The sequence below is a fragment of the Lepidothrix coronata genome, unplaced genomic scaffold, assembly GCF_001604755.1.
Source record: "Lepidothrix coronata isolate B3197 unplaced genomic scaffold, Lepidothrix_coronata-1.0 Scaffold40, whole genome shotgun sequence".
Classification (NCBI taxonomy): Eukaryota; Metazoa; Chordata; class Aves; order Passeriformes; family Pipridae; genus Lepidothrix; species Lepidothrix coronata.
This window is the reverse complement of record NW_016690220.1, coordinates 468,521-495,791: the sequence shown is the minus strand read 5'-3', so window position 1 is coordinate 495,791 and position 27,271 is coordinate 468,521. Positions and strand designations below refer to the sequence as shown.

The window sequence follows — 27,271 nt, the reverse complement described above, 5'->3', positions numbered from 1 at the left end:
ACTACAAATTCCTATTTTACCCGAGTGAATGCAGTATTTATTTTCCTAAAAATTTGAGCATAAATAATATAAATAAAGTGTCATTCCTTTCTCTTGCTACACCTGTAAAGACAGTTGATTCCATAGCAGGATGTGAACTGCTATTCAAACCTTTTTGTGTTTTCATGTCAGCTCTTTTGTAAGACCAAGTTCTGCTACCTCAGCAGCTTTTCTCCAGTGGGAGAGGACCAGGGAGGGCTTGAAGGAATGAGATCTTTCATGAGGCTGAAAGAAAGTGTGCCAAGCCTTGGGTGTTAACAAAGGTCTAACAATTAATGGATCCTATTTGACCTGTTGGTTTTCAACTCTCAGGAGGCATAATACTTTCTGCAGAGAACAGCTAAGAAACTGGTATCCCACGAGGCATCAGGGATTCAGAAAAAGCAGCATTTATCAGATTCTTCTTGTAAAATTTTAAGTTGAAGTTTTGTTCACCTGGCCACAGCAAATGTCAGCTCTAAAAATATGTTGTGCCTTTATTAACAGCAGTGCAATCCTTTTTAGCAGGCTCAACCAGTAAGCCTTATTGACCCAAGATGTGGTATAGAACTAAACTTGGTCTTTTATTCAGTTTAACTCAATACTAGTAAATACTGGACCAGGTGGTTTTTTGCAGTTTTTCCCGTATTTTTAGTATTAAGGTTTATTGTAAGGGAAATTGTGCCACAACAGACCCCTTATTCACTGCCTCATCAGATCAGTGTAGAAGTGTACTCAGCTCATCGATGGAATGGAAACACCCTCACACCTTTTGTTCCAGTCTGGTAGGAGCCTTATATGCTCTGTAATGTCTAATGGAAGCAGTCGATGAGGAAAGTCAATGGAGCATATGTTATGCTTAACAGGTGGCTTCTAATTTTTTGTGGAGGTTTGGGCTACAGCTTGATTAACCTGTAGGGAACGCTGAGTTTTTTGTGCAGAAAAATGTTCTTCTTTGAGTTATGCTGAAACTATAGAGAAAATTTGCCTTTGGGTGGGATTTTTTTACCTGAAAGTGACAAGCTTTGGCAAAGAGGGAGGGAGGAGAGCGAGCTGTAATGGAAGTGGTCTCTTGGCTAACTGCAGTAGGAGTGTTAAACTCATGTGAATCTGTACTGTGAGACACACTGGCATTTTGTCTCTGGATTCATTCTGCTAGCAAATGAGGAAAATGTTTGTGTAAAGGCTAAATGCACCATCAGATCAGTTGTAGTTGCGTTGAGAGCCGTGACCGGCTGTTTGTTTCACAATGATGCTGCATGTCATCTATTCCAAACAGAAATATTTTTCCAAAATTGATTTCCAACTGTTTGACAAGCATCAGACAAACCCAGTAATTAGATCTGTGAATTGAAATGCCTGATGGCATATTGCCTTCTAACCATATTAGTGAAGTTAGGCTGAGAGCCATTTTTTGTCTGCAGCATCTTAGCATAATGAGGATGAATCAAGCTTTGCAGTTCGGATTTAACAATGCAGACATAATTCTTTCCTCTCTCTCTCTGCAAATACTTCTGTAGTGAATCCTATTGGCTGTAGGCATTCCATTCTACTGTGGACAGCACTGCAGTAAAAGTCCAAACCAGGAGCTGGAGTTCTCTGCACCAGTTTACTGGTTTGCACCCACTCTGCCATCCCCTTTCTTCCTTTAGTTTGATCAGTGGGTGTCCCCACAGCATGCTAAACCATGCAGTGCTCCTCAGAGCAGCCATGACTGGCCTTGTTTCTGATGGATGACTTGCACTGGTCTGTAGGATGAATGGCTTTGCTACTGTTGCCTTTGACACTTGATACCACTGAGCACCAAATAGTTTGGATCCTTTTTCCAAAGACATTAAATTGGTCAGCTTTTTGTTTAATCTTGGCTCTTGTAATAGGTCACAGTCTGTAATTACTGCTGCATGTTCAGACTCCTCATTTACACACTCCACTGTTCCATCTACTGAAGAACATTAGAGTTTGATAGTGCTGAGAGTGATAGTGCAGAAGAAATGGAAGTGTTTGGCTTCATGACAGTATCCAAAGACAGAGCTGAATTAGGACTCTCAGCGCTGCCTAACGCTGTACTTCCTGCAAACAATTCCTTAAGGTCATTTTTCTAGAGAACTTAACTCCATAAAAAGGAAAGGGAGAACACTGGGAAACAGTTATCTCAACACAGAGTTGGAACCCAGACATCCTCAGCTGCAGCATATATGTAGTGGTGATGAATGTCCTTTTTCTGGCCTTTCATTCTTTCAAATGCCTGATTGTACCACAAATGTTGCTAGAAACCACATCTTCCAAAACAGTGGTTTCAGCCTCTTAAATAATGCAAGGTAAACTTACTAATACATATACCTTAGTGTTACAGCTTACTAAAGATCTTGAAATCTTAGCTATTACAAAGTTGGTAAATTTCTAGATGTAACCCTTTGTTGTTCAAGTGACTAAAAACAGGTGAATCAGCACAAAATTTCAGATGTTTTACTTCATATTTTATTGTCATCATTTCAGGAAACATACTGAAATAGAGTTGACTCAGAATTGAGAACTATATTGCATTATATTTAACTATCCAGTTGTCATCTTATAGAAGAGAGAAGACTGAAAAAGAAGAAAGGACAAATATGAATTATATTTCATGTGTGGAAAAACAGTGCTTTATAAATACATATGACTTAAGCTAAAAGGTAAGGTTGATTCAAAAGGTCCCTTTAGTTCAGTGAGATAATTTTCATCTTCATACCCTGAGAAAAGAAGGCCAAGAAAAGGAAATTAGTAATCAATCACAGCAGTCTGTAGTTATGATAAAAGTATATTAAATACTTGGTGTTACAAAGTTGATTAAGGTACTTTCTGGCATTTGTAATGAGCAGATGATACTTAATTCTTAAGATTTCTTACAGATATTTAAGGTCCTGTCATTTATTATCACAATCAATATTTGCAATATTCTGTCACTGTTGATCTAAGCTTCTCTTGAGAAGTTAAAGTAGGGGAATGTACTTCAGCTTCTATCAGCTTCATTTTCCTCATTTATTTTACAACATTTGTAGAGGGAGTAGCAATAGGAATGTGAGAGGAATTACAAGTATCTGCAAGAAAGCAAGACTGGAAAGGAGTGGGAGGAGATGAAAAACTTGTAATCTATTTTAAAACTCTTAGCTTAACAACCCCTTTCCAGGTTGTCCTCTGTATGGAAGAAGACTACAGTTAGGTGTACACAAGGAGAGACTATCATAAAGCAACTCCACCAAGTGACCTATGAGAAGAATATTTGTATCCAAGATGTCTCTGTTAGAAATTGTACTTTGCACACAACAGGTTTCCATTGTCTTGAGAGTAGTTGTTGTTTGAACCATGTGAAGCTGAGAGGTCCCAGCCAATTAGAAGCTTACATAAAAGAGTTATTTTGCTTCTCAAGAAATGGAATAAACTATTAATGTCCAATTGAGCATCAAGGCACAGTAGTTTTGAAAATACTTATATGGGGCCTAACTCCTATTAAAGACAATGGAGCATTGGATTTAATATTGTTTCATTGAAAGCACCTTTGAAATTTCGCTTTCGTTTCATTAACAGACTGTTCAGAATTTTTATTCATCTGTATTCCTCATTATGGAAGTCACTGTGTATACAGGGAACAAATGGCCTTGTTCACTCTGACCAACATTTACAGGAAAAATTGTGCCTGCAGAGGCTCCAGAGTGGCACAGAGCAAGGGGAAGTGGAAAGGTGGTATTGCCTTTGGGAATGGTCCTCAGCCGTGCCTGAAGTGTCACATCCCTGCTCACAGTCTGGCTCCCTCCTGCTGCTTTTGGGCCAGTGTGAGGATGTGCTTTTCTCACACTGTCATTTGCACAGCTTTCCATGACTATATTCAATTAAATGTAAATAGAAAACACTTTGATAGCCTTCTGGTTAATGCCTATGGCAATGCATTCTGCTATATCCTATTTTATAAGGATTAACAAAAAAAAAGCCTCTTCCTCCCTGGGCAACTTTCTATGTACAAGTGATACGGTACAGGAAGGGTACTCTATTTTAACAAAGAACATCTTACAGGGAGAGACAACAAAAAATGTTATCAGTATCATATACATAGCATTTATAATGGGTTGTAATAGAAGTCTAAATATTTGGTTTTCAATGAACAAATAAGCATATGTTTACATGATTCATTAATTCTGGATATCCTTAAGACATTATTAAAGTGATCTGTCTCTCCAAATTCACTGGAAGACTTTGATTAGTTAGCAAAAATACTAACCATATCTCTTACATATTTCTATATATCAGAGAAGATTTAATCATGCAGAAAATGTAGAGGAAAACTTAAATGTGTGCTTTCATTACTGAAATAAAGCATACAGAAAGATTTATACTTTATAGCTCACTGAGTATGCATTGGGAGAAGCTACTTTTGTGGCACAATTACCCTTCTTTGTTGCTTACCAATACCCGTATTCAGTGACACAAAGAACAACTGTTGTAAAAAATATTAGTATGCAGATGCTCTGCTGTTTTGTTAATGCATTTAGGTATATACAATAACTCTTTTGTTTGCTTTTCTTTTTCTGTCCTTGAATGGATTTGTATTATGGTATAGAATCTAAGCTTAGAGTTGCTGTTTAAAATGTTTTGCAGTTTTAGAATGTGCCACATATCCAAGCTAGTTACTTTTCTTTTGTTATATTAAGAAAATAATTTGGGTATATGAACAGTTTCTAATAAGTTTGAGAGTATCTTTTCAGGGAAACCCAAGTCCCAAAGTTGCCAGCAAATATTTCCCCACTAATGAGGTCTTCAGTGACAGTTAGTGTTGGATAAATAATTGTATTCCTGAGAGATAATTTCAGATATTTTAACCAAAGAAATTTTTCTTGAAGTCCCTTAACATTTTCTAGGTAGTTTTCACAGAAATTAAAAAAACATTGCACAGCAAAACTGCACTTTATGTTTTTATATGAAAAACTAGCAGGCTGGTTACAACCAATTGTAACCTACATACAGGTGTTTATTTGCAAAAGCCATCATTACTGTCTTGTGTGGGTATCCATAATATTATTTAAGAGTTATTCTCAGCCTTAGAAAAGTTTTCTTTGCTGTCCTGTGGGTGGACAAAACCATATGAAATAACTGTCAGTAACTGAAATTGCTCTGGTGAATCAGCAAAATACTTGAGCCCAGAGTACTTCAAAAACATAACAGTATTTACCAGATCCTTTCCCTCCCATGGCAACAAGGACCAAATCAAATGAGGATGTAACAAGATAATAAGCAGACTCTAAAGGTAACACATGACTAACAGTAGCTTATTTCTGAAATTCTGAGCGTCCTTAACTCCAAAAGATGTTTCTGACACAGAGTGTGTGAGAGGTATCTGTGCTTGAAGGTTGCTTCTCAAGCAATGACCTACTAATACTCTTTTGGTGTTCCGTAGAGATAAGACATATTCATCAGTGGATGCAGTTCCACTTAGAACAGTAGGAATCATAGTATAGACTATAAAAAAACCTCAGTAAATCTTTTTATCACTGATAGAAAGAGCTACTACAGGTGAAGGGCTAACTCTGCTGCAGCTGATGCTTTTCAGATATTTTACTGCATGCATCAGAACTCGGCTGTGGAGAAGGCAGCGGGCATTTCACTTTCACCACAGGGGTCTTTCTTGGCACCTTTCTTGGCTAAAAGCTTGTCGGTTTCTGATAATTGTTTTTCATCACTTCTCACAAGCACTAAATGCAAATTGTACAGTTTTGCTCTAGGCCTTCAGCACTAGGACATTGTACCCCGAGTGCCACAATAATCATATATGGAGAAAAACCATGACGGGAGGCCAAGCAGAAATTGCAGTTTAGTGTTGTCTGCCTTTTCTGAAGTGAGGACAATTGAAGAGTGGAAAAAGAGCCCCCCCCCCCATTATGCTTGTTTGATTCGTACTGAAGTTACAGTGAGGGATTCCAAATGGGGCCAAAAGCTCTGACATCGTGGAGAGGGAATGTGCACTTGCGAATGCACAGATCTGCTGTGTCACTTTAATTATTTATTTTTTTCCTTCTGTTTTGGAAAAAAAGGGCATAGTTTAGTGTTGCAGTCCTCACGGGAAAGTATGTGAATTCTGATTGTTCACTGAAAACCTCTCATCAGCAAGAAAGTTAGTTTCAGTTGTGCTTCAAGTAATCTATTGATCTATTTATAAATATGTTAAATTAAAAAAAACAAAAAAAAAACACAAACCACCACACCAAAAAACCCCACCTAGAACTACTGCAAATCTGTGTGAGAACATCATCCCAATTTCAGTTCCAAGATAGCTTAATGTTCTTAAAGGCTGGTAGAGAACATAGTTTCATTACAACTGCACATATTACGGGTTTTGTATGAAATGAGCATCTCAAGGCAAGGGAAAGAAAGCAGCATTGTTCCAGGGCTGTTTTTCACAGGCCTGTATTCATATCTCATCCTTGTTGTTTGCAGGAGAGGCAGATGTGAACCAGAACAATGGGACCTCCACGAAGAACCCAGCGGTGACAGACTCCAAAGGCACAGCAGACCCAAAGAATGCCTGGCCTGAGGCCAACCCAGCTGACACGACTGGTCGCCCCCACTTGATCCGCCTCTTTTCCCGAGATGCCCCAGGAAGAGAAGACAACACCTTCAAAGATCGGCCCTCAGAGTCAGACGAGCTACAGACCATCCAAGAAGACAGTGCAGCAGCTTCAGAGAATTCGGATTTGATGGCTTCACAAAAACGCTCCTCTTTCCGGCACGGATCAAAAATGGCATCTGCAAGCACTATAGACCATGCTAGACATGGATCTCCAAGGCACAGAGACTCGGGTCTACTTGACTCGCTGGGCAGATTCTTTGGAGGTGAAAGACATGTTCCCCGGCGGGGCTCGGGCAAGGTGAGCTCTGAGGAATAGAGAACTGCAAGGCTACAGGAAAATACAGTACAATTAAATAGGAAGGGTGGGTCTCAAAGAAAGGTCTAACTGCTTTAATGCAAGAGTTGACTTAGCCAGCAAGGTTGTACTTGTAATGTAATGCTTGGCTTTAGACTGAAAGCAACAACAAAAAAAGACGGGATCTGGGATCTGGGAAACAAGAGGAGCTATTCTGGATAGTAACAAGGAGTATTAGAATTCCAGGTGGCTATAGAAACATTACTGAGAGGAATTTTTATGAGTATTTAATGTGCATTGTATGTTTTTGTATGCTCTGCTTTTGTACGTTATTATTAAATATTTGCAAAAGGGAGCTGGATGAGAGCACTAAATGCAAGACACTTGGCACTAACTGAGAGACAAACTTGGAAATAGATTTTAGAAAAAGAATTGTGGCCAAATTCTCAGCCTGCTTGTGAAAAATCATGTTTTAAGCTCAGTTGACAGCACTGACGAGGAGATGGCTTGACAGATATTATCCTGAATCCCAGATGTACAAAATTGTGCAGCTGCTTTATTCTGGCAAGAAGTTAGGATATATTCCAAGCATTTCATATTAGAAGTTTTATAACAAGCCATTTCTTCCAGGTATTGATGAAAGGCTATTAATTGAATTCTTTCCTTTTCCAGTGTTAACCTGCCTCCTCTGATAAATTATGCAGCTGGCATATTAGTTCACTATTACTCAAGTGGCAAAGTTTAAGATATTTTTGCTGTATGCTTTGCCACATAAATGATAAGTGGAATCTTGTGTTCGTGTGTCCACACACTACATAAGTATTTTAATGGAACTGCTGTAGGGCTGTAAAACCTTCTTTTAGCTGAATTTATTGTAGTTGCTTAAGTTGTGTGTTGCAAAAAGCAATGCTTATAATTGCTGACTGGGCCCATGAATAACCTTTGACAACCTTTGAGGTCTATGCAGTATTTCTAACCTGTGATATGTGCTGTCTTATAATTTTACACTGGGACAGAGTACGTACTACTCTGTGGTGTAAAACTGATTTGTGGTGGTACAACAGCTGCAGGCTGTCAGTGTACTTCACAGCTCCACACCTGGAAGCTCCACAATGTACAATAGCCCTTCCCTGAAGAGCTGTTGTAATGTAGAGACCACTGGATGAAAAATACTCTAGAAACATAAAACCAGCAGCTTCTCACACTTGGTAGCCAGTACTAAGCAAGCTGTGTGTTTTGTTCTTTTCATTGTTCACATTTACAAACTGGGGCCTGTAATGCTGCTGACAGTTTTAGCAACCAGGCAGTTGTTTCTGTAGGTATGTAATGTTCATACATGCAACAAGCAGTTTCTGCAAATATCAGAGGCTGTTCCCAACACTGTTATTTTCTGGAACCTGGTTGGCTAGCTCAACTCTTGCTGTTTTATTCATGTACTGTGTTACTCAGTGAAAAATAGTATATGAAATGTTCTTTGTACACAAAGGAAACAATACCAAAAAGTTAGATTCTGCATACGGAATACACAGAGGTATGTACGTTCCTGCTTGGCAATAAATCAAACCAGCCAACTCACTTTTTAGAAGTAATGGCTAAAAAAATGACTGTGAGTTGTACAAACTATGTATTTTATCCTTTGGCATGAACAAGATTGCTATGATTCTCTACAGATCTCTACATAATTATGTATGAGAGGGCAGGAGATCATCCCTTTTATCTCTGTTGCTGTTCAGTAAAGTGCTATTTGAAGCACTTAAATGTCTGCAAAACAGTACAGAATTATGGACAATTCTAACATATTTTTTTTACCTACCAGAAGTACTTTTTTATTTTTCTTAAGAGCAACTACACGTAGTGTTACAGAGTCCTGACTTGCAGATCTGAGCTGGAAGCCCAGAGAAATTTTATTATCTTGGCAAAAGTCAATCACATTAGGACTTCAATGCCAAAGCATCTCTAGTACTGTTCCACACAATGATAATATTGATGCATGTCCTAGGAAACATTCCTAGGAAGTTCTCTCATGGGAGGGCAGTGTAGAAAGTATTGAGCAAGTGGCGCAACAGTTGTTTCAACTATTATTTATTTAGCCTTTGAAACAATGCCTTTTGGTTTCTTGTATCAAGGAAGCCTTGTGTTGTCATTTATTTATACATGTGTACACAGGGGAAATCCAGATGGCTAATAGTCTTACTTGTGCTTAAACCCTAAATAGTTGTTGTCATTTGCTGAATTTTGTTGAGTATGACTACTGATAGATGGTGTTCATGGATGACTTCAAATAGAATGAAGTCCCTTGGCAGTTTCCAGACTCCATTAAGTAAACAGGTCTTTGGTAAATAAGATCAAGAAAAGCACCTTAAAGGATGACTTTCAAAGGCGTGAAATGCAAAAGTTCCTAGAGCTGCACAGTTCATTTGCTTGCACTTGTTTTTGATTTATTTTGAAGCATTTCAAAGCAATTCTGCAGCTGCCTTTCTTGTAATTTTAATTTTTCAGCCAGTCCATGCCCCAGTGGGAGTGTATATCTCCACTACCCACACCAGCAAGCACTGGAATGCAAAGACAACACTTGCTCTTTGTACAGATTTAGGGCTGACATTCAAGCAAAACACATAAATTCTTTGTGGAGGCATTTTCTTCTTGCAGCCATGGCTAAGAAACATGTTAATGAATAATATTCACTATTGTGTACAGAAAGGTGGGGTAGGAACAATGCTGGGACTGTTTCATGGCCTCCTCTACTCCTATGGAACAGGTTCTCCCTTACCCTGCAATTCTGAAGTTAAATTAAGAGTGCATGGGAGTTGTTAAAAATAGAAATACTGGAATGTACAGAAATACCCCTTCTCTAAGGGACAGTAAGCACAGTGGCCCTTGTTCCCCCAGTCCCATCCCCATCAATATTTTTGGATAGCCCAAAGTCAAGCAAAATCAGCTTGAATTTTGTACTTTTAAGAAAAAAAATTAAGACAGAATATTCCAAACAAAACTGCTGTTGTGCACAGCTCAAATTTAATTGTACTAAAGAAGAATTTAAAATGGTGACAGAAAGAAACTGTGGTGCAGACATTTTAAAAAGCATGCAAGAGAGAATAGCATAAGGATAAATTATTTCCTTCCTAATCTTTATAGAATATTTATCTAAACATTTGTAAAGCGTCTAAGCAAGTTTGTTAAAATGATCAAATGTTTACTGTGCCTCCTAGATTCTAGCCTGTATTCAACTTCAGTATGTACTGACTGCTATTTTGTTTCTTTGATGCTGCTTTTTATGCTTTTGTAATTCTTTTGTTTATGATTTTTTTTTTTTTTCCTACTAAAGTTTGGATTGTGAAACAAGAACTTTTCTGTCCTGGTTTAACATTATGCATTAACGTACTAAACTTTAAACTACGTTTGTGACACAGATGCAACAAACCAAAATATTGTGTGTGACAGTAAACAACAGGCTAAGACCAGACTTAGTGAAAGATTAAATCAATTTTTCTTATACATTTTGCTTCAGTTTTGTATGCAATCTTGTAAAGGTCTTCTGTTGCCTGTATGAAGCCTTGCTCCTATATTTCTTTCCCAATATCTGTGTGTCTGGATGCAAGGAATATGGAAAGAGATGGGGCTTCTCCATCCTATAGACAGATAAAAGGTATGAGGAGCACTGGGCTGAAATTCTTCTCATCTTGAGCAGAATCAGGGTTTGGGATCAGAATTTCTGAAACAACAGTTCCAAACCCACTCCTAAGTTAAGCAGTTGCTGGAACAGGGATCTACAAAAATGGTTGCAATAGATATGCACAGGCAAAAAGTTTAGGAACCACAGTTTTAAATAATGCCAGGGAGAGATAAATTAATCAGAATAATTTAATAATTTTTCTTTTCTTGCACTTGAACTCTATATACATTTGCTGTGGACGCTTTAATGTATACTACAGCACGGTGAAGAATTTGAAAAGGAGTTAAATCACATTGTATACTAGTCAGACTCGCATTGATTTAAGTTAATACTTACTGTGATTTTTATTTCCAAGTCTCAATTTTCAGGGAGTGGTATTGCTCGTGATACTCTGTTTTGTAAAACCTGCTGTGCAAGCAGTGTGCTTGTAAAAAATATTTTTATATAGTTTATGGTGGTTGTAACAATAATTTTGTTTTAATCTTTTGCTTTATATGTGCTTTATGTATTCATTAAACTGTTTATATCACAACAACCGGTGTACTAATGATTTAATTTGTTTTAAATGCTTTAATCCATTAACAGAAGTTGCAACAAACTACTACTTGTACATGATGGGTTTTCAGATCATTAAAAGAGGCTGTATGCTCTTCTCCAAAATTCAGCTGAGACAGTTCATTGGACAGAAATAAAAAGAGGTTGCCTTCTGGAAGGAAAGGACTAGGTTTTTGAATAACTGAAGCTCCTAAATCTGATGTTCTTGCTTTATGGTAATGGGAACTGAATCTGGCCTCTTGTTTGTAGCAGGTACTAATGAATGATGAATACCTAAACATGAATTAATGTATCAGAACTGCCAGTTTGAATCTCATTTAGTTTGTGCAGTGGTAGAACCTCTGAGCGCTTTACATCTGTCTGGTTTAAAAAATTGTCACCCATACAAAACCAGAAAGTATTAACAGGTGAGTACACTTAGGAGCCAACATTACATAGGATTGATTTTGACATGTTCATTTAACACACGTATGGCCATGTACATGTTATTCATGCCTAATAGTTAACACATTATTTAATGTACTGGAACTTGCATTTTCAAGGAAATTACTGCTTAAAGCGATTATTACAAACTAAATGAATTTGGGAGTTGGACCAAGTAAATGCTCTGTAAGTGATGCTTAGAAATGCAAGCACTAACTTTTGGTGAAGTATTAGTGATGCTTTGTTCTCAATCTGGCAGCAGCTGCATGGCAAAGTTTGTTCAGAAATGGGACAAAGTATTTGGGGCTTGCTGATTTGTATTACAAGTTAAAGAGAAAATCATGACTGGGCAGACAGGAAAAGCCAATCACTTCACTGCTTTTACTGTCTTTTATATGGTCTCTTTTTGCCTCTTAAAATCAGAAATGTGTTAGCAACATGTTCACGCTAAAATACACATTAATCAACTGAAGCATTTTAAAGGTCTCTGTTTCTAATCAGTTTGCATCAAAAGGTTTCCCCCTTTCATTGAACTTCTAACAAACAGGATATTTCAGTACAGTTTTTGCCTAACTTTTTCTAGAGTCTTCTATCCCACAGGTATGATATAATAATAATAGTAGTAGTAATAACAACAAGTTTAAGTGGGAGCTGAAGAAGAGTGCAAAGGATTCTTTTGAGCACTTGGTGAAGTTCCAGGCTTGCTGGTGCACTTTGCCTGGGCCTCAGCTTGATGGCATGGCTGCTGGAGGGCCAGCTTTTGGGTCTTTTGGTAGTAACTGGCCTTGGCTGTTCTCAACAATTCCTCTCATTTTCACCTGCAGGGCCCCACACCCCAGCTGAGAGTAAGGTCTGGATTTAATTTTACTACTATATATGGAGGTGGGGGTGTGTTTGTTTAAACAAGTGGGAGGGGCAGGGAGAAGGTCAAATAGATCTAGTGAAAATGTAACATGAGGTATTTCTCTACCTAACATTGAATTTTTCTCCATCTGTTTATTTCTCTGCAGATGAACCAATTTGATAAAAAAGAAACAGTTTTAGACTAAAATCTGTTATATTGGGTTTTTTTCCCATCACATATATTATTTCCTTGTAAAGGAAGTACTGCATTGTCCTTAGCAACTGACATTTTATGACGCTAAAATTAATGTTTTTGTTCTTCAGTTGTTTTGAGATTGTACCATGGTAAACACTGCCCAATAGAAAACTGAGACAAAAGCATTTTTTTTTCCCACTGACTTTGTTTTATACCTCTGTCATCACATACCATTAGTGACAATTCTGGCTTTCATCTTGTGTAGTCATGCAAAATATCTTATGTTGTTCCTGAAATGGTCTCCTGTTAGACATGTTCTGTTACTTATTTCTCTCACAAGTTACTTGGTTTCATTTTGAGCTGCACAAAAAATCGTCCACTGCATTTTCAGGTGATTTAACTGAATTTCTTACAAAGCAATTTTAAAAACATTTGTAAAACACAGAATTACTTCTGCAGACCCAAGATGAGCCTTAGCTCTCTTTAACTTTTTGCTTATGATGCATCTACCTTTTCATTTCTGATGATATATCATACAATTAATGTGCCTTGGAAGCTGTACAAGCCTTAGGTTTGGGGTGATCTGTCTTCCTTATTTTATACTAACTCTATTGTTGGAATTTTTACCTCAGAGTGACAGTATTTGTTAAAAGAAATAAGCTATTAACCATGCCACGTCTAATTTTTTTGTAATAGTAAACTCTCCTTACTGTTACGCTCTCTCCAAGTTGTGCTGATACAGGCAATAGTACTTTTAACAACCTGTACAAGAGTTTAGCTTGTTATTTGCTTACCTACTGAAGGCAGAAAAGAAATAAAATTGGGCCAGTCCCTTCGAAGTTGAGAACTGATAAAATACTTTGTGGGTGGGTGAGTGTGTGCAGTCTGAGAGATGAAATGTTTATTTCCAGAAATGAAGGTTTTTTTCTCCTCTTTATTTCTGGTCAGCAGCTATAAAGGGATAGTGTGCACCTGGTATTTATATTTTTGTTTCCCTAAAAATTCCTATCTTGTTCATTCTAAGAGTTTCATGACTATATGAAACGAAAACAGGACTTTTTGAAATATTTAGAAATTTCTGCTTTCTTACCAATAGCCATATCCACAATGTTACATTCTTTCACTGTAGCAGCACCAACAAACAGATGCATCTCCACCAAATATATATACAGGTGATCAGTAGAAATTTATCATGGTGAATACTGCTCTAGGATGCTTCTGTATCTTGACCATGTACAGTTAAGTCCTTAATGCTGTGAAATCTGCTGGTAGCAGAAGCTACTCTGAGAATACTAGCCAAAGTCTCTTTTTTGCTGGAGTGATCATTCTCAAAAAAACCCACCAAACAAAACCAAAAACTCAGCCAAAAAACCCCCCACACAAGCCATGGATCATTTCAACAAGGTTTGATCTACACCATCAATACCAGCTTGATAAACAACACAGAGGACAATACTGAATATGCACCACAGGCTCTGTCCAAGCAGATAAAGAACGTCTGTCATGAAAAATATTTGAATGACATGATTTATGCTGGGCAGAAAAATGCTTCAGAAAAGAAAAGGCAAATTAAAGCATTGGGTTGTGCCTCTAAAATCATTTATCAAGTGTCACAACAATGGAATAAAGAGGTCATGGGCAAAAACCCAGAAGGTATGATGGCACTGGTCTCTCACTCTGGTTCCATCATAAATGAGAATTTCTCTCCTGAACAACTGTCTTGATTCTTCTTTTTTTCTCCAGTAATTCTTTCACCTGCTAATTTGTGAACAAGGCACTAAGAATAAGTGTGTTATAGGGAAATGTGGTTCTGAATTATCAACTGGCGCCTCTCTTGATGGTGTTCTCTATTGTTTCCTCCTTCATGCCATCTTTCTTATCTTCCTTGCATTTCTTACTTTTCAGTCATCTCTAGTCTTTACTGACATGTTTGTTATTCCCATCGCTCTGGTAAGAATTCTTCCTCTTTGTTTTTTATCACCTATTTCTAGACAAAGATTGTATTAACAATCCCACACAACTCTGGAAGGCAGAATCTCCTGTACTCTACATCTCTCTTGCTGCCAATTGTCCTCTGTAAGGGCAATTTGAGCAAGTAATTTCATTTCTGTCTTAATTTCCACATTAGTAAAAATTACCAGTACCATTACAAGGATGTGTGGCCCATTTTTTTTAAAGCGATTAGAAAAGCCTGCTGAATTTGGTAATTAACTATAATGGCACCATCAGACCAGCCAGTGGGGAAGATGTCGGTATCCACATTGCTTTTTTTAACAGATCAGCAAGCTGTGAACAGCCTGGAACAAACACCGTCACAAAGAGTAAATTGGTACTTGGGTTGTACATGAATGAAGATTGAAGCAATGACACCAGTATAACACAGCTCTGGTTTAGTAGTGCATGTTCACAGAAATTATATTACTACTAGAATAAGCACTGAAAAATACATCCTCACATGACACGTGCTGTATGTTCTGTTCCTGCCTGATGAGAGGCTGGGTTAGTAGCACTGGAGGGCTCTGACACAGTGCCAGCTACGCCCAGGAACACAAAGCCCCTCCAAATTCCAAGATGAAGCCACTTCTATATTCAAGTGCCTGTCAGATTGTTCTAGTCAAACTATATAATAAAATTTCCTCATTAAAAAAAAAAAAAAAAACAAAAACCAAAATGTAAACGCCGAATAAGACTTACTGAAAGGATGTGTCTCAATTCCTGTTCAGCATACTGTTTCGAAGTGGTACTAACTACAGAAATTCAAACCTGGATAGGAATTTCCTTAGAGTCTGGATTCGGAATCCATTTCGAGGACTAATACAAAATCAGCTGAGTAGCTTACAAATAATCTTTCAGCCTTTTCAGCCTCTCACCTGATGAGAGGTGTTTCATCACTTGATGTTTAAAAGCTAATTTTAGTCTACCAGTATGGTTGAAAATGTCTTAGTTGGGGGGATGGGGCTGGGTAAGCATTACATCCTGTAGGTTGCGGAACAGTTTGGTTTTCTAAATCTAAATGTACTTTTCATGTCTATATGAATCTAGAATTTGTTGATTTTTTTATGATTTCTTTTAAATTCATGCACACTGACTCACTGGGCATCTTGTGAAGAAAATCCATTGGACCAAGGAAATGTTGTTTTTCATTCTTATGAATGTCAAAAATCTTTACTTAGTTTGACTACATTTTAAATCAGCTATTTCTTATTTCATATGTATTTGGATTTTGCCAGTAGAGAAACAACATAGGATGTGTTTAGATTTTCATCTCACATCCTAAAGTAGGCAACAAAACCACTTAACAGTGATAACTGAAGGGGATTGAAAAAAAGCTGTAAATGCAAGTACTCCCAACCCAAAGTATTTTAATACTGTTATTGTCACTAAAGCTTATAACAAACTGAGTAGGAGTTAGAGCTTTATGTTTCTATTTACACATATATGGGATCTTCAGCTATAAGCAATCCCCTTGTGGAGGATGAGAGCTCCCATTGACAGCTTATAATATGCATTTAAAAGTCTCCCTTAATGAGTTGCAAGATCTGACATACCGTGTTTATAGCAAGCGAAGTCAGGGATGGATTTCATGGGATTTCATCACTAAATACAAGCCTGCTTAACAACAATTTTTATACTTTTTATACCTGGAGTCAGCTGTTGCACAACACCGAAAAGTGTGCATATATATACATATATATATATATATATACTAGTACACACACATACACACACACACGGGTATCTACAGGTAAATTGGAAATGTAATAATCTTGCAGAAAACACCAAGTGGAGCACATACTGTTAAAGAAGTTGCAATTTTTTTTAATTTTTTTTTTTTTTTATTTCTAGCTCCTTCAAGGTATTAATACAGGTTGTGCCAGTAAATGTAATTAGTCTGATGTGAAAGTAGATGGCTAATACAGGGAATGCCATGCCAACTAACGTTGAGACTTAAAATACCTGCATGTTTTCTTTGCATTGTATTCACAGTTACTCTTTCTCTTTTTGGCTGACATGCCTAAGGTAGGTGACAGAGTAAACCAGTGCAACCTTCCTCTGCAGCACCAGAAAAGACTGCAAAACATTGCAATATTGAATCACTCCGCGTGACAGGATAACTGTGGAGATTTTACGTGTCTTTTTAAGAATTCTTAGTTACATTATTAATCTTTAAAACTAATAATTTCACAGTGAAGTTGCAAACTGCATTTGTGTCATAAGATCTCCCAATTACTGCTTAGATTTCCAGTACTGGCAAATTTTATCTATTAAGATAATTGAGCCTAAGGGTTGTTTTTGGCTTTTTTGAATGTACAGCAGAGTTGACTTAGTAGGGATCCTTTATTAAGGTCAAACATAACCATAACTGGGAATGGGAAAAGCTGAGTGTTCTCCCATTCAGTTACTGAAAAATTATTGTATGTTTAAATTTTCTTTAAGGGCACAAACAGAGGCATCTCCATTTTAAACTTCACCAGCACTACCCAAGGGCTCTGAATTCAACTTATACTTTGCAAGGGCATTTCAAAATACATAGATATGGAAGCCAAGGATACTTTCTATTGGCAATGCCTTCAAGACTGAAATTCCTTACAACATTGTGAGAGATGCAGGGAGAACTCGCTGCAGCTGCTGGGCAATAGAGACCAGTAATACAAAGAAATAGGAAGTAAATTTCATCCCTTCCTAAAATATGGTTGCTCTTCTCTATTCCTATTAGGTTTTAATAAGAATATCATTTAAGGCCAAGCACTTAAAGAATATTTAAAGATAAATGGTGATGATCTGAATGTATTAATGAAATGTATAATGACTACTGGATGATTTCATTCAAAAAAGTCCACTGGTATCACACCATCCCAGTAACCTATCCTAGCAGGATAAACCAGATATATTTTCTCTTTTCATTCTGAATCCGTTCTAATTTACCTTTTAACACCTATAGATATCAGTTATTACATAAATACGAGCAAGATCAGAAAAACACCACTGGATTTTGCTCTCTGCCCCTAGGATCCAAAACCTGAACAAACAAACTACAGGTGAAAGAGTAATTCCAACAGTGAATTGAAAGGAAACATGTAAATTACCTGTCACAAATTGAGAATAATATCAAAGATCCTGAAGACATATGATGTTTGCTGATGACAAGATTAAATGAAAGCACTTTATTTGTAACATCAGGAAACACATTGTTTAAACTCACTCAGAACAGTAATTAAAAATTACTTTAGATTTGCTACTGCTTCATTCACATTAAAAGGGGAGACAATCAAAGAGTGATGATGTTTGGCACTGCAGGCAGAAGAAACTTTGTATTTACAGCATAATGACCTTTTCAATAAGCCAAGTTGATATCACCCAATAATTGATCAGAATGCCAAATTCAAGAAACTCAACCTGATCTAAACTCTAAAACCCTATTATGCCAGCTTTTCTCCATGCCTGTGGCAATCCACAGCCCACAGGCAATCAAATCTGATTTTAAAGTTCTCTGCTTCACACACTGTAATAGTTGTGCAGTTGGATGGTAACCAGTTTCTGCTGCTAATGATGGATGTTCAGATCTGGCACTTATCATGTTATTTATCCTAATGACAAGGCAGTCAGCTGGTTTCAAAGGCAAAGCAATGGGCGACTTGAATGTACATTAACAAGACAAACACATGGCTGAAGTAACTTGCCCTAAACACCTGTTGGCAGCTTACTGGCTCTCTCTTCCTAATCATGGCCACAGAGGATATTTTGGCAACACTGGAACTAGTGACAAAGCAGAAACTGCTGCAGAAGTATAAGTAGGGCTGCCTGCCTGACACTGCGGAGATCCAACAGATCCCATAAAACTTAGAATTTCCTGCTTTTAAAACAGTATCTACACATCATCAGCAGGCAAAAAAACAACCCTGATAAAAACCAGCTGAACTTCTCTACACTGGTTGCTTTTTTCTCCTATGGAGATCAATCTTATAAACAATATATCTGACTTAATTTGGACACTTGCCCAGGAAGCCCTACTGAAAATAGAAAGTATTGTCGGCCTCACTTGATTTCCTTATTCTAAAAAAAACCAACACATTGTTCTTACAGTGTTATGTTATGTAGTCTTTGGGAACTGAGAAACGATACATGACGTATTCCTGCTCTACCATGAAAAATGACCCAACATAATTTTAAGGTTTTTTTCTATTTCTGGTTTAATTTCTAAAATGACATTCTACTATCCTCCTCAAGAAAAGTTCCCTACTTAGGTAAAATTAAAAGGTTTCTGCTACCTAAACTTTCCAGTAACAGGCTTAATTCCACACTGAGCTGTAATGTTAAAAACGTGCATCCATATGTATGCACAACATATGTCCATATACACACTCTGTATTTGCCATTTCATAGCACTGACAACTTTAGGGTGCAATCTCTGTACATTCCCAAGGCATTTTTCTCTTCTTTTCATTCCTGGTGAAAACGACTCTTCATACCATCACTGATAATCTGTCCTTCCCAGCTGACTCAGTGATATCCCTGCTCTGTTTTTCAGGATATACATGCAGCCAGGGTCAGCCACCACGTCGGGTCCATCCCCCAGAGATCTCAGCATGGCCGGCCTGTTGATGACAACCCTGTAGTCCACTTCTTCAAGAACATTGTAAGTCTCCCCTTCGCTTGTTATGCAGTAAAATGAAATATTTTCTTTAGGATCCATCAGCAACCATCACTCCCCAATCATTACTCTTTATTTTGAGCCTCGTTAATTGTACTGTGCCTTTGCACTCATTATGCCATTGAAATACAAAAATAATTTTTACCTAGGAACACAAACAATACTGTAATGCTACCAAAAAAGCATGTGGAACTCTCCATTAGCCCGGTCAAATTTCAGCAATTATGTCAATTATACAGCTTCATCATATATGGGTTTTATCCTTGTATCTTCAACACTGGCAGTATTCAGGAATTATCACTGCTTAAAGACAGACATAAATCCAGTGTGTTCTAGGCAAATCCTAAGACAGCAGAGGAGCTTCTCAGTGCAATTACAATTTTTAACTCCTGGATAATTTGCAAAAGGCTTGATGACTTCCTAAATTTATTTTTGCCTTCATTTTACAACTTTTTTATGTTGCTTTGTAGGTCTCACCCCGTACACCTCCCCCAATGCAAGCAAAGGTAAGCGATTTCAGGGGCTCAAGCAACATCCATTTATGGGCTAATTCATACTAATTCAACTGCAAGCCTGGTTCATTGTCTTTAATGACACTAAGTAAAAATCTACAGGTATCATTGGGAGTAATTTAAAGCAAGGGCCTAAGACACAGAAGCCATGGTTCTCTTACTCATGCACTTTCTGACTTGAGGCATGACAAATCAAAGCCACTCATAAGGATTTTTATATTCAATTCATGCTGTGATTGCTTTATGTAATAAACTAACAAAACGTAACGCTTTCAAACAAGCCTCACCCACCAGAAACTGTCCTTATATTTACTAAGCTCAGTTGGCTTTTGCAATACATAATACTGACAAACCATGGCTAGTAAAGTCAGTTCTTGTAATTACAATAATGAATTTTGACCTTTTTTTTGCTTTGTGAAATGACTGTAGACTTGTTTTCAACTCCTGCCTCATTATCTGGCCATTATTTAATACGTTTTGCTGCCTTTTCATCTTCTTCTGTGTATGGCACACTCAGATGCTATGTTCCATAGTGATCATCATGTCATTGTTTCTATTTCTTGCATGCACAGGGAAGAGGATTATCCCTCACCAGATTTAGCTGGGTAGGTGATGAATGTGCTTCCAGTAACAGCCATTTTATTTGCCAGGCCAAAGCATATCTTGCTCCATTGCCTCAAGCTGCTGCGGCAACGTGATAATTTTGTTTTGTCTCAATTTTGCTATTTTGCTTTTCCCGTTCCACTTTCCTCCCTCCTTCCACAGCACTTTAAGATGGGTAATTGCGTTGCTTGCTCTTATCCAGCAACTTGACAGCTCTTGCAGCAATAATTTCTTTTGCTTTAGCACAAAGGGAGCAAAATCCAACGCATGGCAAAGCTCTCCTTTAAGAGTTCTAGAAGACTCATCTGTTGCATTTTTCTTTTTCTGGGATGGACAAAAACGGGAGGGAGGGCTGGGATGGGATAGGTGCTTATTCCACAGTTCAAACTGCTCTTATACTGTCTGCAAAACTAACACTGTCACTAATCCAAGTATTTTGTCCCACCTTTCCTTGCAACCCCTGTCAGTAAAAAAGTGATATGCCTAAACAGTTACCAGACGAATTATTTCCACAGTTGTCTCAGAACTAATTAAATTGTATTTCTCTACCACAGGTTTGATTTTATACAAGATGGCATGTAAATTACTGGCATTTTAAGACAAAATACCAAAGTCTTCAAGCCATTAAGCTTTTTTTTCCTTATCAGAACACCACAAATTAGCTGATACGTTTGACATCTTAGAACTTGTGAAATTAAAACATTTTAAGTTTTGTCATGCAGGTTAACCTTCCGAGTATTCATTTTTTGATTGTGAATTCATTTTTTACAGATTGATGCTTCCCTCAGATTTGAGTCTATTCAGATCATTTCCTAACCTGTTTCTTCACTTGTTTATTACATAAAAGATTGTTCTATTCCAACAACCTCCAAATTCCTCATTTGAGTATTACATTTCAGTGATCACAAACAAAGATTACAATGTATATATGACAATTTGAATGTGACAATTTGCAATATACATGAAAATCTTTCTTTGCAGGGTGGTGAAGGACACAAGCCAGGATATGGAAGCGGAAAATTCTATGAGCATAAATCTGCTCACAAGGGACATAAGGGATCCTATCATGAGGGCCAGGGCACTCTTTCCAGAATCTTTAAACTGGTAAAGTACAACTGAACTTACTCTTAAGTACAAAAAAATTGAGTCCAGGAAAAAGAGAAGCCAAACCTCTCCAGAACCTGCCATGTTTGAAACAGCCACACTTCCTTAAAGCTTCTGAAGTAATTAGATTTGCATGGATAAACTAGAAGGTTATTTCATGGCTTAGTGACTACTTACATGACAGGAAACAAAGGTAAAAATACACAGTTAGTTACCATCAGGAAAGAAGGTAAGTCCACAAAGTCCCACAAAGACCTGCACCAGGATCAGTGTTGTTACTGAACACACAAATGAGCTGGAATACAGAAGACAAATGAGGTGACACAGCTTATTGCTGCTAAATTATCTAGAATAGTGAAAATTAAAGCAAACTGATCAACTCAGAATGATAGTACAAGGCAGTGATGGACACATACACCTGGCTGAGATGCAATAACAACTTGAGCAGTCCTGCTTGTTCCCACTCCAGGTGGGAGAACTCCTACAATATGTCAGTACAGCAACTTGCAACACCACTTAAGTCAGGCAAATTGGAAAACTGTGTCATATGAAAAATGAACATTTGGTCAGATTATCTTTAATTTGGTTCAGATCACCATTTCAAGTCACAGCACAGCTCCACCAAGACAGCCAATAAATGAAAACAGTACAGGAAGAAAGGTCAGTCGTGAGGATTTTTCATATTGTGTCAGGAAAAAGACACATCATATCCACTGGCAGGTACTTTGACGAAGACTGTATTGTCCCTCGAAGGCAGTAAAGCATTCACTCATAACAACTCACCTACCGTACTATTTGCACATGAAGAATGCAACCAGCAGTCACCTTCAAGTCGGAAGGTCTGAGATCCCAATCTCAGACTCTTACTATTCCTCTCTGCAACAGGAGACATAACAGCACCTTCACCTGTAGCAAACCCCGCATTTTTATCTCTTACACGGTTTAGGTTATGTGTCTTCCACTGTAGAGTTGTTTTTCAAATATATGCAACACCGAGCAACAGCTTGAAAACTTCAAGGAGGTAGTAAGAATTCTTATGTTGCAATTAAAGAAAAGGAATGAGCTCTTCAGAGGCACAGGTAAAAATCAAATGTTTACCGTTTAAGTCTAATTTTCACATTGTGCATTTGTAGTTTTTAGTGGAGTTTGGATACATCAATAATTCCATTGCTATATACTAACACTATTTGTAAAATTTCATTTGAACATCTGAAAATACCCATTAATGATCTCTCAATAAAATTCATTTTTTTTTTGCATAATCATCACAGCTACTTTAACTTGGATTTATATATATATATGAGAGATACATATACCAGTTCTACTGTTTAGATAGTCTTTTCCCAGCCGTTATAACTTGTGGAATTCATATCAGAGTTCTATTCAGGCCCATTTGATTTAGACCCATTGTTTACAGCAGGAGGCATTAACAACTATTTCTTTATACAGTTCTAGAGTCTTTGACAATAAAAAAGTTATCCACTCTTTAAGATATCTTTGAAAGGAAAAAAAGCGAACTACCAAATGAATTAGACTGATTTTTCCTTGAAACAGTTCTGTAAAACTAGGGAGGCAGCGCTGAAAGATGAGAAGAATATAAATAAAGAAAACAAAACCCCAAAGTACACACATGCCTTTTTTTTTGAAGTAAGCAGTTCAGACATCACCTGATTACAGTAACAATTACCACACCATCTCACATTTGTGGTCATAAGCACATCTTCAAGATTTGCCTAAAATAGTTGCTAAAGCTAAGGGACAAGACACCCAGTTGGCCTAATCTTAAATTCCAAAGAATGAAACACCAAAATTTTAGCTTGGATCATCTTTGCTATAAAACCGCTTCTTTTCTCAATTGCAGGTTTATGAACTGTCACAATTCTTTTCTCCTAGTTTGATGTTTTCTTATTATTTGTAAAAATAGGCCAGGTTTCAGCCCTTTTATCTTTTCTTAGCTTCTTTTTGTCGTACTCACTAAAGATTGATGTTTTTCAATGTATAGCCCCAAACACACATTAACTTTTAATTAACCTAACTCTGTTCTTCCCTCCACAGGGAGGCTCTGGGTCCCGACCTGGATCGCGGTCTGGTTCACCAATTGCTAGGCGCTGAAGCTCTAAGATGCCATTCAAGGATCCTGTACTCTGCTTCATAGTATAACTGCCTTAAAATTAATAACACCTGCCACAATTACCTAGATAGATGCAATCCATTACTTAATGCCAATTAGGTTCTGCATGCAGTACATTATACAAACTTCTATTGGCAATCCCTGACCAACAGCTGAATGAAAGGAACATAAAAAGTAGCTTTATTAGATGTTTTCCTTATTTTATGTGAAGTAACAAGATCTCTGACTTTACTTGTTCTTCTTCAGGATGCCCTAACTGTATGCTGGACTCTATTATTTCTCCCAAGCACCTAATTTGAGCTCAACTCTTCTGGTTTCGTTTTAGTGAATATCAGAATTACAAATAAAGAGTTATAATGTCTTGGACACTGAGCACTGCTGTTAATGAATTTCTGAGACACTGCTGTTAAAAAAACCCAACATGTGCAGAAGTTGCAAGGACTGTTTATCCAAATAGTTTTTTTGATTTTTTTTTGGTTTGGTTTTTTATTTGGTTTTAATCTTCCTTCTCTCACTCACAGAATAATTTATTTTCATAACAGGATTAGGCAGTCATGGAAAGGTTTACCAAACACTGGGAGTTCAAGGTATGTGAAATGTGGGAGGGGGCAGATGTTGTAGAATCAATACGGTGCAGAGCAATAGCAATAAGGAAATTCTTTCCATGCCATGAATTGCTCATCGCATCCAAACCATTAGAATTAAGAGTAGATGAGGGAGAGAAAGAGGATTTCAAATTTGAGTTAGACTAATGTTATGAAACAAGGGATATTCCCAGAGAAACATCTAAGATTGCACAAGTGACCACTGGATGTCACTGGTGCTTGACGTAAACTCTGCTGCAACAGCATTGATTTTGCAGTACAATAAATGAGTAAATAAACACATAAACAAAAAAGTCTAATTTCTGAAAGAAAGCCCTTCAGTACTGGTATCTCAGGTAGTCCTGCACATCTCATGTTAGAATTTCAAGTCTTTCTGTTGGTATTGCAGCAGTGTTGTATTTGATCAGCTCATCTTTTGCCTGAGTAACACTTGGATGCCTATTAAGGGCAGTGCACCAAAGGAAACTCATAGTAAACTACTGTGAACATTTAACTGTTGTACTGTAGTTGCCTCATAGAAATAAACTGTAGCTCAGTTAGATTTTAGATATTAATTGTTCACGAATTACTAAAATGAATGTGTGGCGATTGTATTTCCAACCACACTTAGGGAAATAAAAGGCTCTTCTGAATTGCACTGTTTTATTACTTAAACTGACCATTTCTTCAAGCTGTCATCTAAGTGTATGATTAATTATTTTATTTTTTTAGTTTTAGCCTATGCATTGTAGACTACAGTTAGTGCTTTGTAGGTTGAAACTGCATTCCTAATAAGTGCCCAGTGAAAGTTACCAATAAATATTTATGTAATTGCATTTCATATCTAAATCTATTGTAGGTTTAAATCAGTGTCCATTAATATGAAGCAATGGAAGATGAAATGATAGAAAATACATAGAAACTAAAGAAAACAAAACTGCCAAAATCATTAAGCATACACACAAGTATTACATCTTCTATTACCTACACTGGTTGCTATGTGTATTTTTCTATTGTAGCTTCATTCAGATGTATACTCTGCAACGTAATAGTTGATTTAATTTAAATACATATTGTTCTTAAAGGAACACAGCTCTTAAATATATTCATTATTGAAATAAAGTAATCAACTTGAAACTTGGGCCAGTTTTGTTTTTTACAGAGGAAAAGGTCATGTATATGAAGGTCTGTTTGATTTATTTTTTTTCCTCCCACAATTTATGAATAATGTTCAGATACTAGAAAATGACACTTTGGGACCCAGCTGCCTGCATACAGGCTTCCATTGCTGGTGACTTAGCATGGCCCAGAAAGCTGCCAGTTGGACACAAGACTTATGGGAGACCAGTGTCTGTGCAGCGGCAGCTACAGACCAGGGGGATGTTGCAAGGCATAAAATGTCTATGAACGGGCAATGAAATCCTGCCCTTCACGAACAAGTGTGGCGCAAATAGCCTTCAAAAAGGGGAAAGAATACTGAAGGTAAAAAACCCCTGAGAAACACATCTTTCAAAATACTGCACTGTAGAACTTCAGAATTTATCCAAAGCTTCTTCCTTGCCTTCATCAATTGTTTCCCTCACAGTCATCTTTCCCAGAGGCTGAAAGTGGCTTTTTTGCATTTACTTCCTGTAGAAAAAACAGGGACAGCAACTGAAAGCATTATTTTACCAACATGAGTCTGTTGAAAGTGATTAAAACTTGGACTGAAATTTATTCTTTTAAGTACTCACTAGTTGTTTTGCTGAAAACCAACAGTTTAAATGGTGACTTGATTTGTAACCAAAAGGATTTTTCCTGAAACAGGAACGCACAACCAGTACTACGGAGAGAGTAATTTCATGTACTGAAGGAATGGACATAAACCAAAAGAAATTCTGAGCAGACACAAGCCAAAAAGCCTGAGACTAGCATAAGCCTACTACTACATCAAACCAGAAAGAACAGGGGCACTCCTATGCACTGTTCACTTACCCATTACACAACATGGCTGTTCAAGCAGGTCTCAGAACAAGAATTCTTCTCTTTCCTTAAATAATGCATCTACTGCTTTTGAAAACAACAACATATTGGTTACCGTGTATTTGTACTGAACATGAACACGTACACTACTTTGAAAACCTCCAACTCAATCCTACCAAGGAACCTGGGCTATACAAACCTCTGTTCACTTTGAGAAGTGTCCATTTAAAAATGGCATCTTTTTACTCACAAGATCTTTTTTTAGCATGTGCTCACTGAGCATCATAGAATCACAGAATGGTTTGGGCAGAAAGGGACCCTAAAGATCATCTAGTTCCAACCTCCCTGCTGTGGACAGGGACACCTTCCACTACACCAGGTTGCTCAGAGCTCCATCCACCCTGGCCCTGAACACTTACAGGGACTGAGCATCCATAACTTCTCTGGACAACCTGCTCCAGTGCTCACCAGCATCATAATGAAGAATTTCTTTCTAACATCTACTCTCTGAAACCTACTCTTTCAGTTTAAAGTCATTCTCCCTTGTCCTGTCATTACACGCTCTTGTAAAAAGTCCCCCTCTATCTTCTTAATAAGTTCTCTTCAAGTACCAGCCACTACCAGTTTTTACCTGCTGGCAAAGCAATCCCAGCTAGAGCAGACTGAATGCTTTCAAGCATTCAGGAATAAGGTTCCCATTACAAAGGATGGATTTGCATCTGAATGTGACCAGTTATAAATCATCTTCTGTCAAACTGAATTTTGCAACCTCTGGAAATCATCATCCCCTACACAGCAAATAACTCTAACCAGCTTTGCTGTGCATTTATACAGTATTCTCTGAAGTAACAGGGAAAAGGTTTTATACATGGTACACACAACCCAGCACATTTTACTATAACGGATAAGCAGGGTGCTATGTCATGAGGCCAGACAACTGTAAAATATAATTATCTTCCTTAAACAGCTGAAACACTCATAAGCTGGCTGGAAAGGAAGGCACTTCTGGAAGAACTTTATGTCTTTTCTTTACATGCAATATTCAGACATGCACTTCTGGTAAACAGAGTTTTTAGAGTCTCCTGGAATCCAGAATCATATGCTTAAAAAATACACGAAACAGAA

The 27,271-nt window shown here is 37.5% G+C and overlaps 1 protein-coding gene across 1 annotated transcript in view; it reads left to right on the top strand.

Moving 5' to 3' along the window:
• MBP (myelin basic protein) overlaps positions 1-25,321 on the top strand; it is an 87,890-nt gene extending 62,569 nt beyond the window's left edge. Inside the window, exons 3-8 of the mRNA XM_017813226.1 lie at positions 6,481-6,911; positions 19,128-19,235; positions 19,721-19,756; positions 20,335-20,367; positions 21,347-21,469; positions 23,525-25,321. Of these exons, the coding sequence (XP_017668715.1) occupies positions 6,481-6,911; positions 19,128-19,235; positions 19,721-19,756; positions 20,335-20,367; positions 21,347-21,469; positions 23,525-23,581 (788 nt within the window). The 3' untranslated portion in view covers positions 23,582-25,321. The remainder of the gene's footprint in view (positions 1-6,480; positions 6,912-19,127; positions 19,236-19,720; positions 19,757-20,334; positions 20,368-21,346; positions 21,470-23,524) is intronic.
• The last annotated feature ends 1,950 nt before the right edge of the window (positions 25,322-27,271 follow it).